At 49.4% G+C, this 14,542-nt stretch overlaps 1 protein-coding gene across 40 annotated transcripts in view; it reads right to left on the bottom strand.

Moving 5' to 3' along the window:
* The window catches only part of ANK2 (ankyrin 2), a 1,645,279-nt gene that overhangs the window by 218,959 nt on the left and 1,411,778 nt on the right, over nucleotides 1–14,542 (bottom strand). For all 40 annotated transcript variants that reach the window (XM_069630993.1, XM_069630997.1, XM_069630984.1 and 37 more), the window contains one exon: nucleotides 4,747–4,843. In XM_069630993.1, the coding sequence (XP_069487094.1) occupies nucleotides 4,747–4,843 (97 nt within the window). The remainder of the gene's footprint in view (nucleotides 1–4,746; nucleotides 4,844–14,542) is intronic.

Genomic DNA, 14,542 nt, shown 5'->3' with positions numbered 1-14,542 from the left:
AATATCGAATCCCATCACTGTGAACGCGGTTACAGTGCATAAAAAACAACAAATTCCAATGAAAATATAGATGAGAGGTTGGGTTTGGGTAATCGATAAAGTTGGGGGGTGTCGGGGACTGCAGGGGGCTTTCCCCCACATTTATTTCCATATACATTTGTTGTAAACAAATACATTGTAATTGCATTCGCTGTAACGGATGCAATATTTTCGCACTCTGGTAATGCCTCGGGCCTATAACTATGGGCCCCGGGGCATTACCAGAGTCGGTAATACCAGAGCCGCCGCGAGGGGCATATAGCTATTAGTACCCCGGCCCGCAAAAACTGAAAAACTGTGAACTAAAAGTTTTTCGGCAGCGTTTCGGGAGAAAAAAAACAAAAAAGAAAATGGCCGCCGGGAAAGGGAAAACGGAGTCCGTTTTCCCTTTCCATGGCGGCCACCGGGAGCGGACGCGCTGGAAACAGAAGCGTTTCCAGTGTGTCCACTCCCGAAAAAAAAGAGGTAAGTACGGTTGGGAGGGGAAGGGAAAAAAACCTGAAAAAAAATAAAAACGTACCTGGGTCCCCGGCGGGGGATGATGGAAGCCTCCAGCCGTGTGGAGGCTCGGAGCTGGGATGGCCACGCTCCGAGTATCCACACGGCAGGAGGCTGTCTTCGTCACCCACCGGGGACCAAGGGATAGAAGGTAAGTGGTGTGGGGAGGGCAGGGAGGTGGGACGAGGGAGGAAAGTGGAAAGGGTGTGGAAAAAGAGAGGGGATGGCCCCGCTTCGAGTATCCTCATTGGCTGAGGGGCTGACACGCCCCCCGCCGGGGACAAAGGCCGTGGCATCCCGACAGAGGGTTTTCCAGCCTGGTAATGACTCGGCGATGGCCAATCAGAATGGCTCTTTCATTCTGATTGCGCCCTCGCCGGGTACTAATAGCAAATATATCACTTAATTTGTGATCTCTCAAAGAGTCAACCACCTAATATAGGTGCAGAATCCTCCAAGTCTCCACCCGCAGCACACCTTCATGCAGCTGGTGAGAAAAACCTCAGCAGCTCAGGCCAGAGGTGTTGGCTATATTGTGTCTTTCTTACAGCAGAATACAAGACTCCAAAAACACAACAATCCTGTGATCACTATTAAGGGAAAAATGACTTTGAAGACAAGCAATCTCTGCCCAAGTGTGAGATAATTTAAGACACTAACACCTAAGTCATCTGAGGCACAAAGCTTAATGGGATGCTCCTGTTTATTTGATGTACATGGATCTGCGTCTTGCCCCTAGAGTCAAATCAACACGCCTTAACACGTCTAAAATGACTTCCTGATTTTACCATTAATAAGGTGCACTCGATCCCTAGTCTAGTACAGTTTACAAATGCTCTTTAGAATTACATGTCCCGACATGGCACTGATATATACAGATGAGGGTTGGACGTATGTCCCCATGGCATTAAAATAACTGAAACAAACAAAGCAATGCTTCACTGTTCTGAAAGATGCACTAACTCCCTATAGAACTCATTTACCAGCATGCATTGCGTCATTGCAGAAAGCTCAACGTTGTCTTATTCTCTGGGGAAAGACAGGACCTCAGCACAGAGCTTGCATGGCCGACACTGACACAGTCCCTATTAGAGGGAAAATGCAGGCTAGCATGGACATTCTAACTAAAGGGGCTTCTATCTGGTGTTCAAATTTCACTTACCAAAATTCTAAATAGTCACACTCTATCAATACGGAGGGTGCAAGCAGGATCCAGGGAACCCGTGTTCTCAGCCCAAAACCACCATCATATAAACCTCTCAAATAATGGCTCTGATGCCTGCGCTCCTATCTCCCTTAAATGGTTTAACAAAAAGAAAAAAAAGGTCCAAAATAAACTATTAGGATTAACAAATACACTCTTCCAGATCAAAGTTCATAAAGATTTAATATCTATAATCAGCCACACTTGTTTTGACCTATCGAGGTTTTCCTCGGGGCCAAAACTCTTGGAGTTCAGTCCAAGACTCTCTCCTACTCCTCTCAAATTTCGACATCTCTAAAAAGTATATCAGCTACACCTCCTCAGAGGTACTCTACCCTTTCTCACTTTTCCCCCAGAGGCTCACTGTCTCAAGAGCCCTGGTTCTCTTTAGGCTGGACTACTGCAACAGCCTCTTTCTCAACCTTCCTTTTTCTGCTCTATCCTCTCTGCAACTCACCCAGAAGAGAGTCGCAAGATTTATCCTTGGCCTCAAGCCCAGGAACTGCATCTCTCTGGTGCTGAAATCTCCTCACTGGCTCCCCGTCGCTGCAAGGATCAAGTTCAAGACCCTCTGTATTGTCCACAAGGCTTTCTGGGGCTTAGGACCTACCTATCTGCAACAATTCCCACCAAAATACTGTCCCTCCCGAGCCCTCCACTCATCTACCTCCGACCTTCTGCGAGTGAGTAGGTTCATCAAGCAGAGATTTGAAGGAAGATCTTTATCCTCAACAGGGGCTTCCCTCTGGAATAGTCTCCCTGTCGTTCTCCATCTTGAGCCTGATCTCCTTAGATTCCAGAAACTCCTCAAGCCTTTCTTCTTCTCCTCTTCCTTCTCGCTCCCTCTACCCTGCTAACATATCACCCTGGTCTTTCCATCTCTCCCTCTTTTCCGTACAGCTTGCTGACTGGCCGTCTGGTGTACTTAAGGGTCTCACAGGTCCCTGGCACCCCGCCAGTCCTCTCACACTCGCCTCCAGGCCCTGCACTCGCCTCATCATCACTGCACTTGATCACTGACCTATGAGAGTGGCATCTCTCTGTACTTACCCCTGTCTCCACCGACTGGGTGCATTTGGACCACCACCTCTCCCAAGACTTGTCCCCCCTCCCTCCTCCGCCCTCTACCCGGTAACTGCCTCTGCACTTGACCAATCCGAATGCACCATGCCCGAAGATTGTCAGTCTGTTCCCCCTGTCTTCACTCCCCGCATGGTGGTGAATGCACTTGGAAAAACTGTAGAATTGAACAGTTCGCCCCACTGTTTACTGTATTACATGCACTTACTCTGCCTGGCCGACTACTATCGTTTCAGAATTTCAAGGGCTCTGAACGACTTGTGTTTCCCCTTGCTCCCTCCCTCCTTGAGCGCTTTGAAACACTTGCCTTGTGTATAGGCGCTTTAAAAATACACATTACCATACCATATCAAGACGTCAATCTTCTACTCAAAAAACGATCTTCAATACTTATCTTATCTTTAACCTGAATAGTTGTGCTCAATTAATCATCCAGGTATGCAATCCTTGCATAAAGATTCTTAAGACACAAACTCCTTCGTTTCCTTAACGATGTCTCCATCTTTCTTTCTTTTCAAAAACAGTTTTTTGTTTCCTCTATCTAATCTATGTAGTTTCCTCCATAGACCCCTTTTTAGGGCAAGCGGCATTCCTCGTGGCTTTCCAAAACAATCTTTTTTAAATAAAGAAGGAGAAATAGTCAAGGAAACTAAGAAGTTTGTGTCTTGAGAATCTTGATGCAAGATGTATAACTGGATGATTAATTGAACACCTCATTACGACCCTGGCGCTAAGTGGTTAACGGCGCAGTAAAAGGCTGCGGCGCCGTTAACAACTTAGCGCCTTACAACGAGGTCCCTTTGCGGGACCCGATCTGAACAGCTGGTCTGGACCAGCCGTTAAAGTAGGGACCCGCAAAGGGATCTCGCAGGCAATTACGGTACCGCAATTTGCGGTACCGTAATTGCCGCCTTCCCCATTCCCATTGAGCCCTATGGGGCAACAATGGGGAAGGGCCATGGGGAAATACCGCCTCGTCAACCTTGGAATGGGGCGGTATTTCCCCATGGCGGACTCGTTACAACACCGGCACCAACCATGGTGCTAATAGCCCCATGGTTTAGCGCCGGTGTTGTAATGAGGGCCAAAGATTCAAAAAGAAGACAAGGGGCCTCATTACGACCCTGCCGGTCCGGAAAGAATGGTGGCGGTAAAACCGCCACCACCGTTGTTTCTGGACCGGCTGATTAAGAGTCCTGCAGGGGGGAGGTGCCACTCCCGCCAGGTCTGACATGGCGGGATTTACACCACCCGCCCACAGGCGCAAATGGAAATAACGGCTCCGTCATAGACGGAACCGGTGTTTCCATTGTCCCCATCCCCATGGAGTCCTATCGGACTCCATGGGAATGGGGACTTGCAGAATTCCGCCTCCGGAATTCCTGCATCAGCGGGGTCGTAATGCCCCGATGATTCCGGGAATCACGGAGGCGGAATGGTAATACTGGTCTGGCAGTAGCCTGCCGGTTATTCTGGCACGGTTACCGCCGGACTCGTAATGAGGCCCAACATTTTTTGAGTTGTAGTTTGACGTCTTGGAATGGAGTCCAAGAGTTTAGCCCAGACATTGAATCAATCATCAATAAAACATATTTCGGCAAGTTACTGCCACTATTGGGCAAAGAATAAACATTCCTATTATAGAAATCCATAATTTTATACCATACCTACAGTATGGAGCCGTGATTCATGTTTTTATATTTAGAAATGCAAATTAGCAAAAGTTAACATATGGAATTGGAATGTGTTTGACGAATTTCATCTAATTTTTTGAAGGATGGCTATACGCTTGGGCCCTGTATGAAATATAAAAAAAATCAAGGAACCAAGTTTTCCCTACAGACCTTCATAAAAAACAGAGTTTGAAATAGAAAAAGAAGCAAGAAAAATCCAAACTGTGCCACCAGAGGCTGTCATCGTTGTACCTGGCTGAGACGTTTGTGGTAAACGACACACATTCATTGATAAACGTTAATGGCGTCGTTCCTGTGATGTCCTCCCATTGGGCAGGGGTGGTACCACCTGAGGAGAAACAAAAACAGGCATGTTATGCAATTTGATTTTAAAGAAGTACTACATTTCACTCTGTGCTTTCGCACGGCCTGCTATTTGGTGAATGTTGTAAATAATTACAATGAAGGGGGGGGGGCAGATTGGCGTTGCTTGGAGGTTGCTACAGTAACAGATCTAGTACATAGGCCCGGAAAATAATTACATAGATGTGACTAGAAAAGCAAGCAGCTTTCTTTGCCCGAGAACGAAATAAACATTATTTGTAGACAGGGGTGTTGCTAGGTCTGGAAAAGATCTGGACCTACGCCAATATCAGGACTGTTGCGACTCGGGGCCAGCTAGCCATTTAGTTGTAGCTCCTGAGCTTTTATCTGGGGCTCCAACCAAAAGACCCGGGGCTATATATAGCCCCCTGAGCATCCCCCCTCCTAGCAACACCTCTGTTTGTACACAATATGGAAGCTGGCTCGCTTTTAGTGCAGGCGCAGTTGCCACCCTAGCGGCAACTTCCAGAGATGTTTTGGGGATTGTGGCAAAGGACTTTGAGTGACAGCTAATGCCTTCTGGCTAATCCTGGAAATGGACTGGACAGCCGCCTTATTCTACGATGTTGCAGTGGAATTAAAATGCATCACTAACCATTGACACAAGTATGAAGGGGGAATTCCAGGGTTCATGCAAAAGGAGTCCATGTGATGTGTGTCCCAGGCGGGCAGAACCAGGCATGAGCGTGACCAGGCCGGTGATCGCTGCACACACAGTATATATATTCCGGTCATGTCCTTCCATTACAACGCTGAAAATGACTTACAATTGTTTTTCTTCAGGCAAGGGAGAGCACAACTGCCGATACTTCGATGCAATGAAATGCAAGTTTCGTGGCACAAATCCAATTACCGAAAGGACCAAAACAGAACGTATGCGGGATGAGCTGCAGTGCGCGCCAAGTAATTAGAGAATGGTTATAACACCACAAATCACCAGGAGCAATCTCATGTTGTTTATTATATCATCAAAATGACAAGATGGAAGTGGCTGTTGATAGCGCAGGGCATCAGGCGCGTCAAAATACTTCTGTGCCCTTCTATGACTCTGGGATGCCAGTCCTCATCGCTGTGATAACGCCTGCTTCGGTCTGCGGGATGCAGGCCCCCATCAGGGTGATAGCATCTTATTCTACCTCTGTGACACCTGTCCGTATTACTATGACAGCACCTCGTTCTGCCTGTGAGAGCCACTCCCCATCATGGCGATCACTTGTGCCTCTCTGCGATGCCATTCCCCATCACTGTGATAACGCCTCCTTCTGAATCTGTGGTACTCATTGAGTCAGTCATCCAATAATTCTTGGTCTCCTTCCTCACTCTCTTCTCTAAAGGAACAAGAAGCGTCCTAAATGCATACAAAATGTACCAGCTCCATCGGTTCCATGTGATAATGTCGTGGTGAAAAAGTGTCCAGGTAGGCGACTTTTTTTCATGACCCCAAAAATACTTTCCCCAAATAGTCTAGGAAGGGTCCATTTGATTTATTATCACCTCCAATCCTAGAATATTTAGGGAAAGTGTGTGAGTGTCTGGCGGGTGCCTTTTTAGGGAAATGTCGCCACCCGGCGGCCATTTTCATGTCGACATTATCACTGGATACCCCCCATCTCTGTTCTCTGCCACTGTGATCACATCGGACTTTTCCCTTGTGTGCGGTGGCTCTATACTTTCCACCTAAATTCTCGGCTTCTTCCTTCTCCGGCTCTCTCTTCTGATTGGTGAATGCATGGAAACCTAAACACCAGCGATACACAAATCAATGGTAAGCACTTGATGCACATCCAGCCACCCCTTGCTTGGCCTTGCTTGGCCTTGCTTGTGAAATGCTTCCCATGCATGCATATGAAGCCAGTCCTCCTCGGAGGACACCAGGCTTTGATGTTGCTGTGACCTCTTAGTGAATGGAATCAATGGATTCCAAATCTCGTGCTGTCACCTCAGAGGTCCGTTACATCCGGGCCCTCAGGCGTACAGGCAATGGTTCCTAACTCTTGCAGAAATCTGCCTCTTCTCTGCCCGACTCTCTTCCCGCCTCTCTGGTGCCATCTTCTTGGCCACTCGGTCTGTGCTATGGCAAGGGATGACTTGGTGACATACAGGTAATGATGCATGATCAATTTGTATTCATTTATTTAAGTCGTTTTCTATACTACTAAGCAGGTGCCAAAACGTGTCAGAACAGAACACAACTATTTGGGTGAACGAACGTAATACACAATGGGGCTCATTACGAGGAAGGCGGCCATGGAATGCGGCACCGTTCATTCCGGACTGCCCTATTACGAGGTCTGCAACGGGTCCCGCTCTGGAACGCCTGGTCAGACCAGGCGTCCTTAGCGGGACCACTATCAGACCAGGATGCTAACAACAGGCCCGTCATTAACGGGCCCGTTGTAAGCATCCTCCCCATTCCCATTGAGCCCTATGGGGGCTCAATGGGTATGGGGATGTACCGGGTCCGGGTCCTGAGAATGGGAATTACCGGGCCTGCCAAAGTCGGCATGGCCCAGTAATTCCCTATTCCTGGAACTGGACCCAGTAGCCGTATGGGGGTAGCCATAAAAACAGCATGGCTACCTCCAAGCTCGTAATGAGGCCCAGTGACATTAGCATATGTGTCAGTTGTCTCACAACAGCACATAGCAACGGACGAGACCGTTTAAGCTATATGTACCGCTTATTCACTGTGGTGTTTTCTCCACAGTTGTTTTGTTTAAAATATATAAAAGTGTTGTGTGTGTGTTAGGGGTATGGGATTTGGGGTGGTGGGTGGAAGTGTGAGGTGGTTGGGTGGGTTAGAGGGTGGTTGGTGGGAACCCCCCATTAAAAAAAAACAATTGCGGCGAAAACAGCGGGGGTGAAAACACCACAGTGAAAAAGCCAACGGCTAAAAATAGCCGGCATGAAAATAAGGGAAACCCTACGTACATATGCACAGCGTCAGATTCACATTCCAGAAGAAATAGTGGACTGTGAGGGTCGGAGAGAGCAACCCTCTTGGTGATACGACCCCTGGTTCAGAAAATGTACTTAGAACAAAGAGAGGAGCGACCCTTGGTTCCAAGTCAGAGTTGGGAGTGGGTCAGGGGTCCCCAAAACCTATCATTGCACAGTGGGTGTTTGTCTCCACAATGCATCAGGTAGAGAGCAATGCTCCCACTCATCAGGCTTCACCCCACAAGTCCACCTGCAAAGTGCGGGGTCCTATGGCATGTGCCCCACAGTTCAGGGAGGCCTGACAGCGCACAGACAGGAGCTTGGGGGAAAGTGAACTGTCATGAACATGAGCAACTGAACAAGACACCTGTGGGCAGTGCAATCAGAGAGAAGAGGTGGGGAGACCAAAGCATGCTCCTGAAGGATGTGGGGATGTCCAACTGCCGTATTGGATTCGATGATCCCAATATGGCCGCCGGCATTGTTGAGCCCTCACCCTCGAGTGTACAACCACAACCAATCTATTAAGAAATGAAGAAAAGAGTTTGTGGAAATAAAGCCCTAATCAGGAATGCGCACAACTGGAATTATATGAAAGAAAGTTGAGTAGTGGTTAAGCTGCTGTCGTGTAGGTGGTAAGGTGATCTACCACTATCACCTTAAAGTAAGTCAAATTGTTGTGGATTACCATCTACACAGGCTGCGCTTGGTAACCATCTGAAAACCACTGAATGTGGTGAGTTTAAACAGAATGGATGGGGAAGTAGTCACAAATATGTTCAGCTGGTTTGTTAGTTCAAAGAACAAGATTGTACATTCACAGGTAAAGTATCTCCCATTCAATGCGTTTATTAAATCAAAACTTAAATAAAGTAAACGTCTGTGTGTACACCGTTGTGTTTATACAATTGTAAAAGGAAGTGTTTATACTTAAGACACAGTATATTTCCATGTAATGTCAAAACACATTATTTGAAGCAGGCTATCTGCCAGGTAGCAATGATCAACTTGTGTACAATTGCGAAAAAAATGCTTTGTACTAAAGACGTGCCATAATCGCATGTAAGTCCTGCCATGTAATGCCAAATGATGCCAAGTGTTTGATACTAAAGAAATGCCAATCAGAAAAAGCACCACACATGACTCCAGTGATGAGAACATGGAAATACATGAGAAGGAGGCGGACCCACAGAGCGCCAGATAATATCATGGTCCCGTGTTAATGATGAAAGGCTTCAAACAATCGGTTACTGTGTTTTCATCGCATTGTGGTGTGGCTGTTTTTACCGTGGTGTTTTCGCGTTTTAGCTTTTTTTTTTTTTAGAGTGGTGCGGGTAGGGGACACCTCCGTTCAAAAATTAAATGCCCAAAACTTCCGGGATGATAGCACCACGGTCAAAACTGCCACAGTGACAATTGCTGGAATGAAAAGACATCTAACCGAAAAAATCACTGCCATTATTGAGACATTTGAATCCCACACCATAGTATAAAAGCAGGCAGGGGGAAGCCAGTGGTGAGGGTGTCAGAACGGTGTTCCAGATAGTTGGTGTGTTAGCTACAAGGGTAGTGGGAGGAGAGAAGAGCAGTCAGCCAAGCCAAATAGTCCAGCCCGTGAGAGAGGTTAGTGAGGTGCATGGAGCCTACCAAAAGCCATAACCCATACACTTTCAAGAGAAGAGGGACTGCTGAGAAGGAGCAGCTTAATTAAACTGCTGGGGGCCATAACTCCCGTTCATGTGGAAGCCGAGAGTCCACCAGAGTTGGAGAATAGGAGAAAATAAGGCATAGCTACCCTAAACAGGTAAACAGGCAACAGCCTGGCAGACAAGGACGAGCTTAAGCAAGTGCAGAAGAGCCTGCAGTGGATTCAAGTGACCCCTGGTTGGTGGGAAACAATAACTGCAGCTTAGAAATCATTGAGGTGGGGGCGTAGGGGCAAATATCATGTTCATATCCAAGCAGCTCCAGGACAGGGCAGTGGATGCTGATGGTCTTTCCCTATGAGGAGAGTGTTTACGGGTCGTCCCAGGGCAAGTCAGTGGAAGAATAAGGTCTTGCCCTAGTTGGTGCTGGGTCCACAACTTCAGACCACATACGAGCTGGGCATCTGTGGATACCAGGTGTCAAAGCGAATTAAAGTAGTGTGCAGGAGTGCATTTAACACCCTGAGACTGGCAGCGAATGTAAGGACACCCCGAGAGGAACTCTGAGAGATTGTTTGTTAGAGTATAGAATTGGGCATTGGACTAATGGCCTTTGGTCCACTTAGATTGCCTGAGCATCATGTACTCTGTGATGTTCCCCCCTTGACAGAACATATTTGAATGTTGTCCGTTTCTGCTGCAGAAAAAGTGATGTGCACTTGTGGATAATATGGTCATCCCTGATACGATGCAGGAGGTGCCATAGAGAGGCCCCACTTGGAGAGAGTGCCGCTGGGAACGGGTGAGCAGAATTCAGTGGTAAACACCGAATGTTACTGGCAGAATCACGTGAATCAAACTGGGACACACATATCTGGATATATTTTCTATGTTATAAGACTTCTCGAACTCCAAAAATGTGATAATTTTGAATCATGTTTTTCAAGCTGTAGATTGCATTTCCAAACAATATTGATTTCCCTGGAACAGTACAGCTGGTATAACAGAGTACTCGCAGAAATCCAGGTCCCTAGGAAGGAAGGAAGAAGTGTGTCACGTGGCTGTTTGTGTGTTCCAAGCTCTTTGGCCAGGATGGGACTCTCAAGAAAGAACGGGAAGGTAGGGTAACGTAGGAGAACATGGCCGTACATGGGAGTGCTTGTGGGGTGCTGAACGTCCAAGTGAATGCCAGCCTCTACGGCTTGCTTAGCATCAGTGTACGCTCAGCCATGATGGCGGATGCCAGGGTAGTGCATATGCGTGTGGGTCTGCCCAGGAGGTGTAGAATAAAGCATGTAGCAGCTTTGCCACGGCCTACAACATTGTCACTACCTTTACAGCTTCTGCCTGCTGAACGCATGTGTATGGACACGTGCCCCATCGCTCCAGCCCACGCATCTTCACATGTCTGATATCAGTGCCTGCGATTATCATCTGGAAGGGGACTGGGATACACTACCCTCAATGCTTGCAGGAAGGCTTACATGAAGGGCAGCCTCTACCCTCAATGCTTGCAGGAAGGCTTCCATGAAGGGCAGCCTCTACCCTCAATGCTAGCAGGAAGGCTTCCACGAAGGGCAGGCTCTACCCGCAATGCTTGCAGGAAGGCTTCCACGAAGGGCAGGCTCTACCCGCAATGCTTGCAGGAAGGCTTACACGAAGGGCAGCCTCTACCCTCAATGCATGCAGGAAGGCTTACATGAAGGGCAGCCTCTACCCTCAATGCTTGCAGGAAGGCTTCCATGAAGGGCAGGCTCTACCCTCAATGCTTGCAGGAAGGCTTACACGAAGGGCAGGTTCTACCCGCAATGCTTGCAGGAAGGCTTACACGAAGGGCAGGCTCTACCCGCAATGCTTGCAGGAAGGCTTACACGAAGGGCAGCCTCTACCCTCAATGCTTGCAGGAAGGCTTACATGAAGGGCAACCTCTACCCTAAATGCTTGCAGGAAGGCTTCCATGAAGGGCAGCCTCTACCCTCAATGCTAGCAGGAAGGCTTACACGAAGGGCAGGTTCTACCCGCAATGCTTGCAGGAAGGCTTACACGAAGGGCAGTCTCTACCCTCAATGCTTGCAGGAAGGCTTACATGAAGGGCAGCCTCTACCCTCAATGCTTGCAGGAAGGCTTCCATGAAGGGCAGCCTCTACCCTCAATGCTAGCAGGAAGGCTTCCACGAAGGGCAGGCTCTACCCGCAATGCTTGCAGGAAGGCTTACACGAAGGGCAGCCTCTACCCTCAATGCATGCAGGAAGGCTTACACGAAGGGCAGCCTCTACCCTCAATGCTTGCAGGAAGGCTTCCATGAAGGGCAGCCTCTACCCGCAATGCTTGCAGGAAGGCTTACACGAAGGGCAGGCTCTACCCGCAATGCTTGCAGGAAGGCTTACATGAAGGGCAGCCTCTACCCTCAATGCTTGCAGGAAGGCTTACATGAAGGGCAACCTCTACCCTCAATGCTTGCAGGAAGGCTTCCATGAAGGGCAGCCTCTACCCTCAATGCTAGCAGGAAGGCTTACACGAAGGGCAGGTTCTACCCGCAATGCTTGCAGGAAGGCTTACATGAAGGGCAGCCTCCACCCTCAATGCTTGCAGGAAGGCTTACATGAAGGGCAGCCTCTACCCTCAATGCTTGCAGGAAGGCTTACATGAAGGGCAGCCTCTACCCTCAAGGGCAGCCTCTACACTCAATGCTTGCAGGAAGGTTTACATGAAGGGCAGCCACTACCCTCAATGCTTGCAGGAAGGCTTCCATGAAGGGCAGCCTCTACCCTCAATGCTTGCAGGAAGGCTTCCACGAAGGGCAGGCTCTACCCGCAATGCTTGCAGGAAGGCTTACATGAAGGGCAGCCTCTACCCTCAATGCATGCAGGAAGGCTTACATGAAGGGCAACCTCTACCCGCAATGCTTGCAGGAAGGCTTCCATTAGGGCAGCCTCTACCCTCAATGCTTGCAGGAAGGCTCCCACGAAGGGCAGGCTCTACCCGCAATGCTTGCAGGAAGGCTTCCAAGAAGGGCAGGCTCTACCCGCAATGCTTGCAGGAAGGCTTCCATTAGGGCAGCCTCTACCCTCAATGCTTGCAGGAAGGCTCCCACGAAGGGCAGGCTCTACCCGCAATGCTTGCAGGAAGGCTTACATGAAGGGCAGCCTCTACCCTCAATGCATGCAGGAAGGCTTCCGTGAAGGGCAGCCTCTACCCTCAATGCTTGCAGGAAGGCTTACACGAAGGGCAGGTTCTACCCGCAATGCTTGCAGGAAGGCTTACATGAAGGGCAGCCTCTACCCTCAAGGGCAGCCTCTACACTCAATGCTTGCAGGAAGGCTTACATGAAGGGCAGCCACTACCCTCAATGCTTGCAGGTAGGCTTCCATGAAGGGCAGCCTCTACCCTCAATGCTTGCAGGAAGGCTTACATGAAGGGCAGCCTCTACCCTCAATGCTTGCAGGAAGGCTTACATGAAGGGCAGCCTCTACCCTCAAGGGCAGCGTCTACACTCAATGCTTGCAGGAAGGCTTACATGAAGGGCAGCCACTACCCTCAATGCTTGCAGGAAGGCTTCCATGAAGGGCAGCCTCTACCCTCAATGCTTGCAGGAAGGCTTCCACGAAGGGCAGGCTCTACCCGCAATGCTTGCAGGAAGGCTTACATGAAGGGCAGCCTCTACCCTCAATGCTTGCAGGAAGGCTTACATGAAGGGCAGCCTCTACCCTCAATGCTTGCAGGAAGGCTTCCACGAAGGGCAGGCTCTACCCGCAATGCTTGCAGGAAGGCTTACATGAAGGGCAGCCTCTACCCTCAATGCATGCAGGAAGGCTTACACGAAGGGCATCCTCTACCCTCAATGGTTGCAGGAAGGCTTCCATGAAGGGCAGCCTCTACCCTCAATGCTTGCAGGAAGGCTTACACGAAGGGCAGGTTCTACCCGCAATGCTTGCAGGAAGGCTTACATGAAGGGCAGCCTCTACCCTCAATGCTTGCAGGAAGGCTTACATGAAGGGCAGCCTCTACCCTCAATGCTTGCAGGAAGGCTTACATGAAGGGCAGCCTCTACCTTCAAGAGCAGCCTCTACACTCAATGCTTGCAGTAAGGCTTCCATGAAGGGCAGCCACTACCCTCAATGCTTGCAGGAAGGCTTCCATGAAGGGCAGCCTCTACCCTCAATGCTTGCAGGAAGGCTTCCACGAAGGGCAGGCTCTACCCGCAATGCTTGCAGGAAGGCTTACATGAAGGGCAGCCTCTACCCGCAATGCTTGCAGGAAGGCTTACATGAAGGGCAGCCTCTACCCTCAATGCTTGCAGGAAGGCTTACATGAAGGGCAGCCTCTACCCTCAATGCTTGCAGGAAGGCTTACATGAAGGGCAGCCTCTACCCTCAATGCTTGCAGGAAGGCTTACATGAAGGGCAGCCTCTACCCTCAATGCTTGCATTAAGGCTTCCATGAAGGGCAGCCTCTACCCTCAATGCTTGCAGGAAGGCTTCCATGAAGGGCAGCCTCTACCCTTAATGCTTGCAGGAAGGCTCCATGAAGGGCAGCCTCTACCCTCAATGCTTGCAGGAAGGCTTCCATGAAGGGCAGCCTCTACCCTCAATGCTTGCAGGAAGGCTTACACGAAGGGCAGGTTCTACCCGCAATGCTTGCAGGAAGGCTTACATGAAGGGCAGCCTCTACCCTCAATGCTTGCAGGAAGGCTTACATGAAGGGCAGCCTCTACCCTCAAGGGCAGCCTCTACACTCAATGCTTGCAGGAAGGCTTACATGAAGGGCAGCCACTACCCTCAATGCTTGCAGGAAGGCTTCCATGAAGGGCAGCCTCTACCCTCAATGCTTGCAGGAAGGCTTCCACGAAGGGCAGGCTCTACCCGCAATGCTTGCAGGAAGGCTTACATGAAGGGCAGCCTCTATCCTCAATGCTTGCAGGAAGGCTTACATGAAGGGCAGCCTCTACCCTCAATGCTTGCAGGAAGGCTTACATGAAGGGCAGCCTCTACCCTCAATGCTTGCAGGAAGGCTTACATGAAGGGCAGCCTCTACCCTCAAGGGCAGCCTCTACACTCAATGCTTGCAGGAAGGCTTAC

Source organism: Ambystoma mexicanum, chromosome 6q (genome assembly GCF_040938575.1).
Source record: "Ambystoma mexicanum isolate Mex_15411 chromosome 6q, UKY_AmexF1_1, whole genome shotgun sequence".
Classification (NCBI taxonomy): Eukaryota; Metazoa; Chordata; class Amphibia; order Caudata; family Ambystomatidae; genus Ambystoma; species Ambystoma mexicanum.
This window is presented reverse-complemented; position numbering and strand designations above follow the sequence as displayed.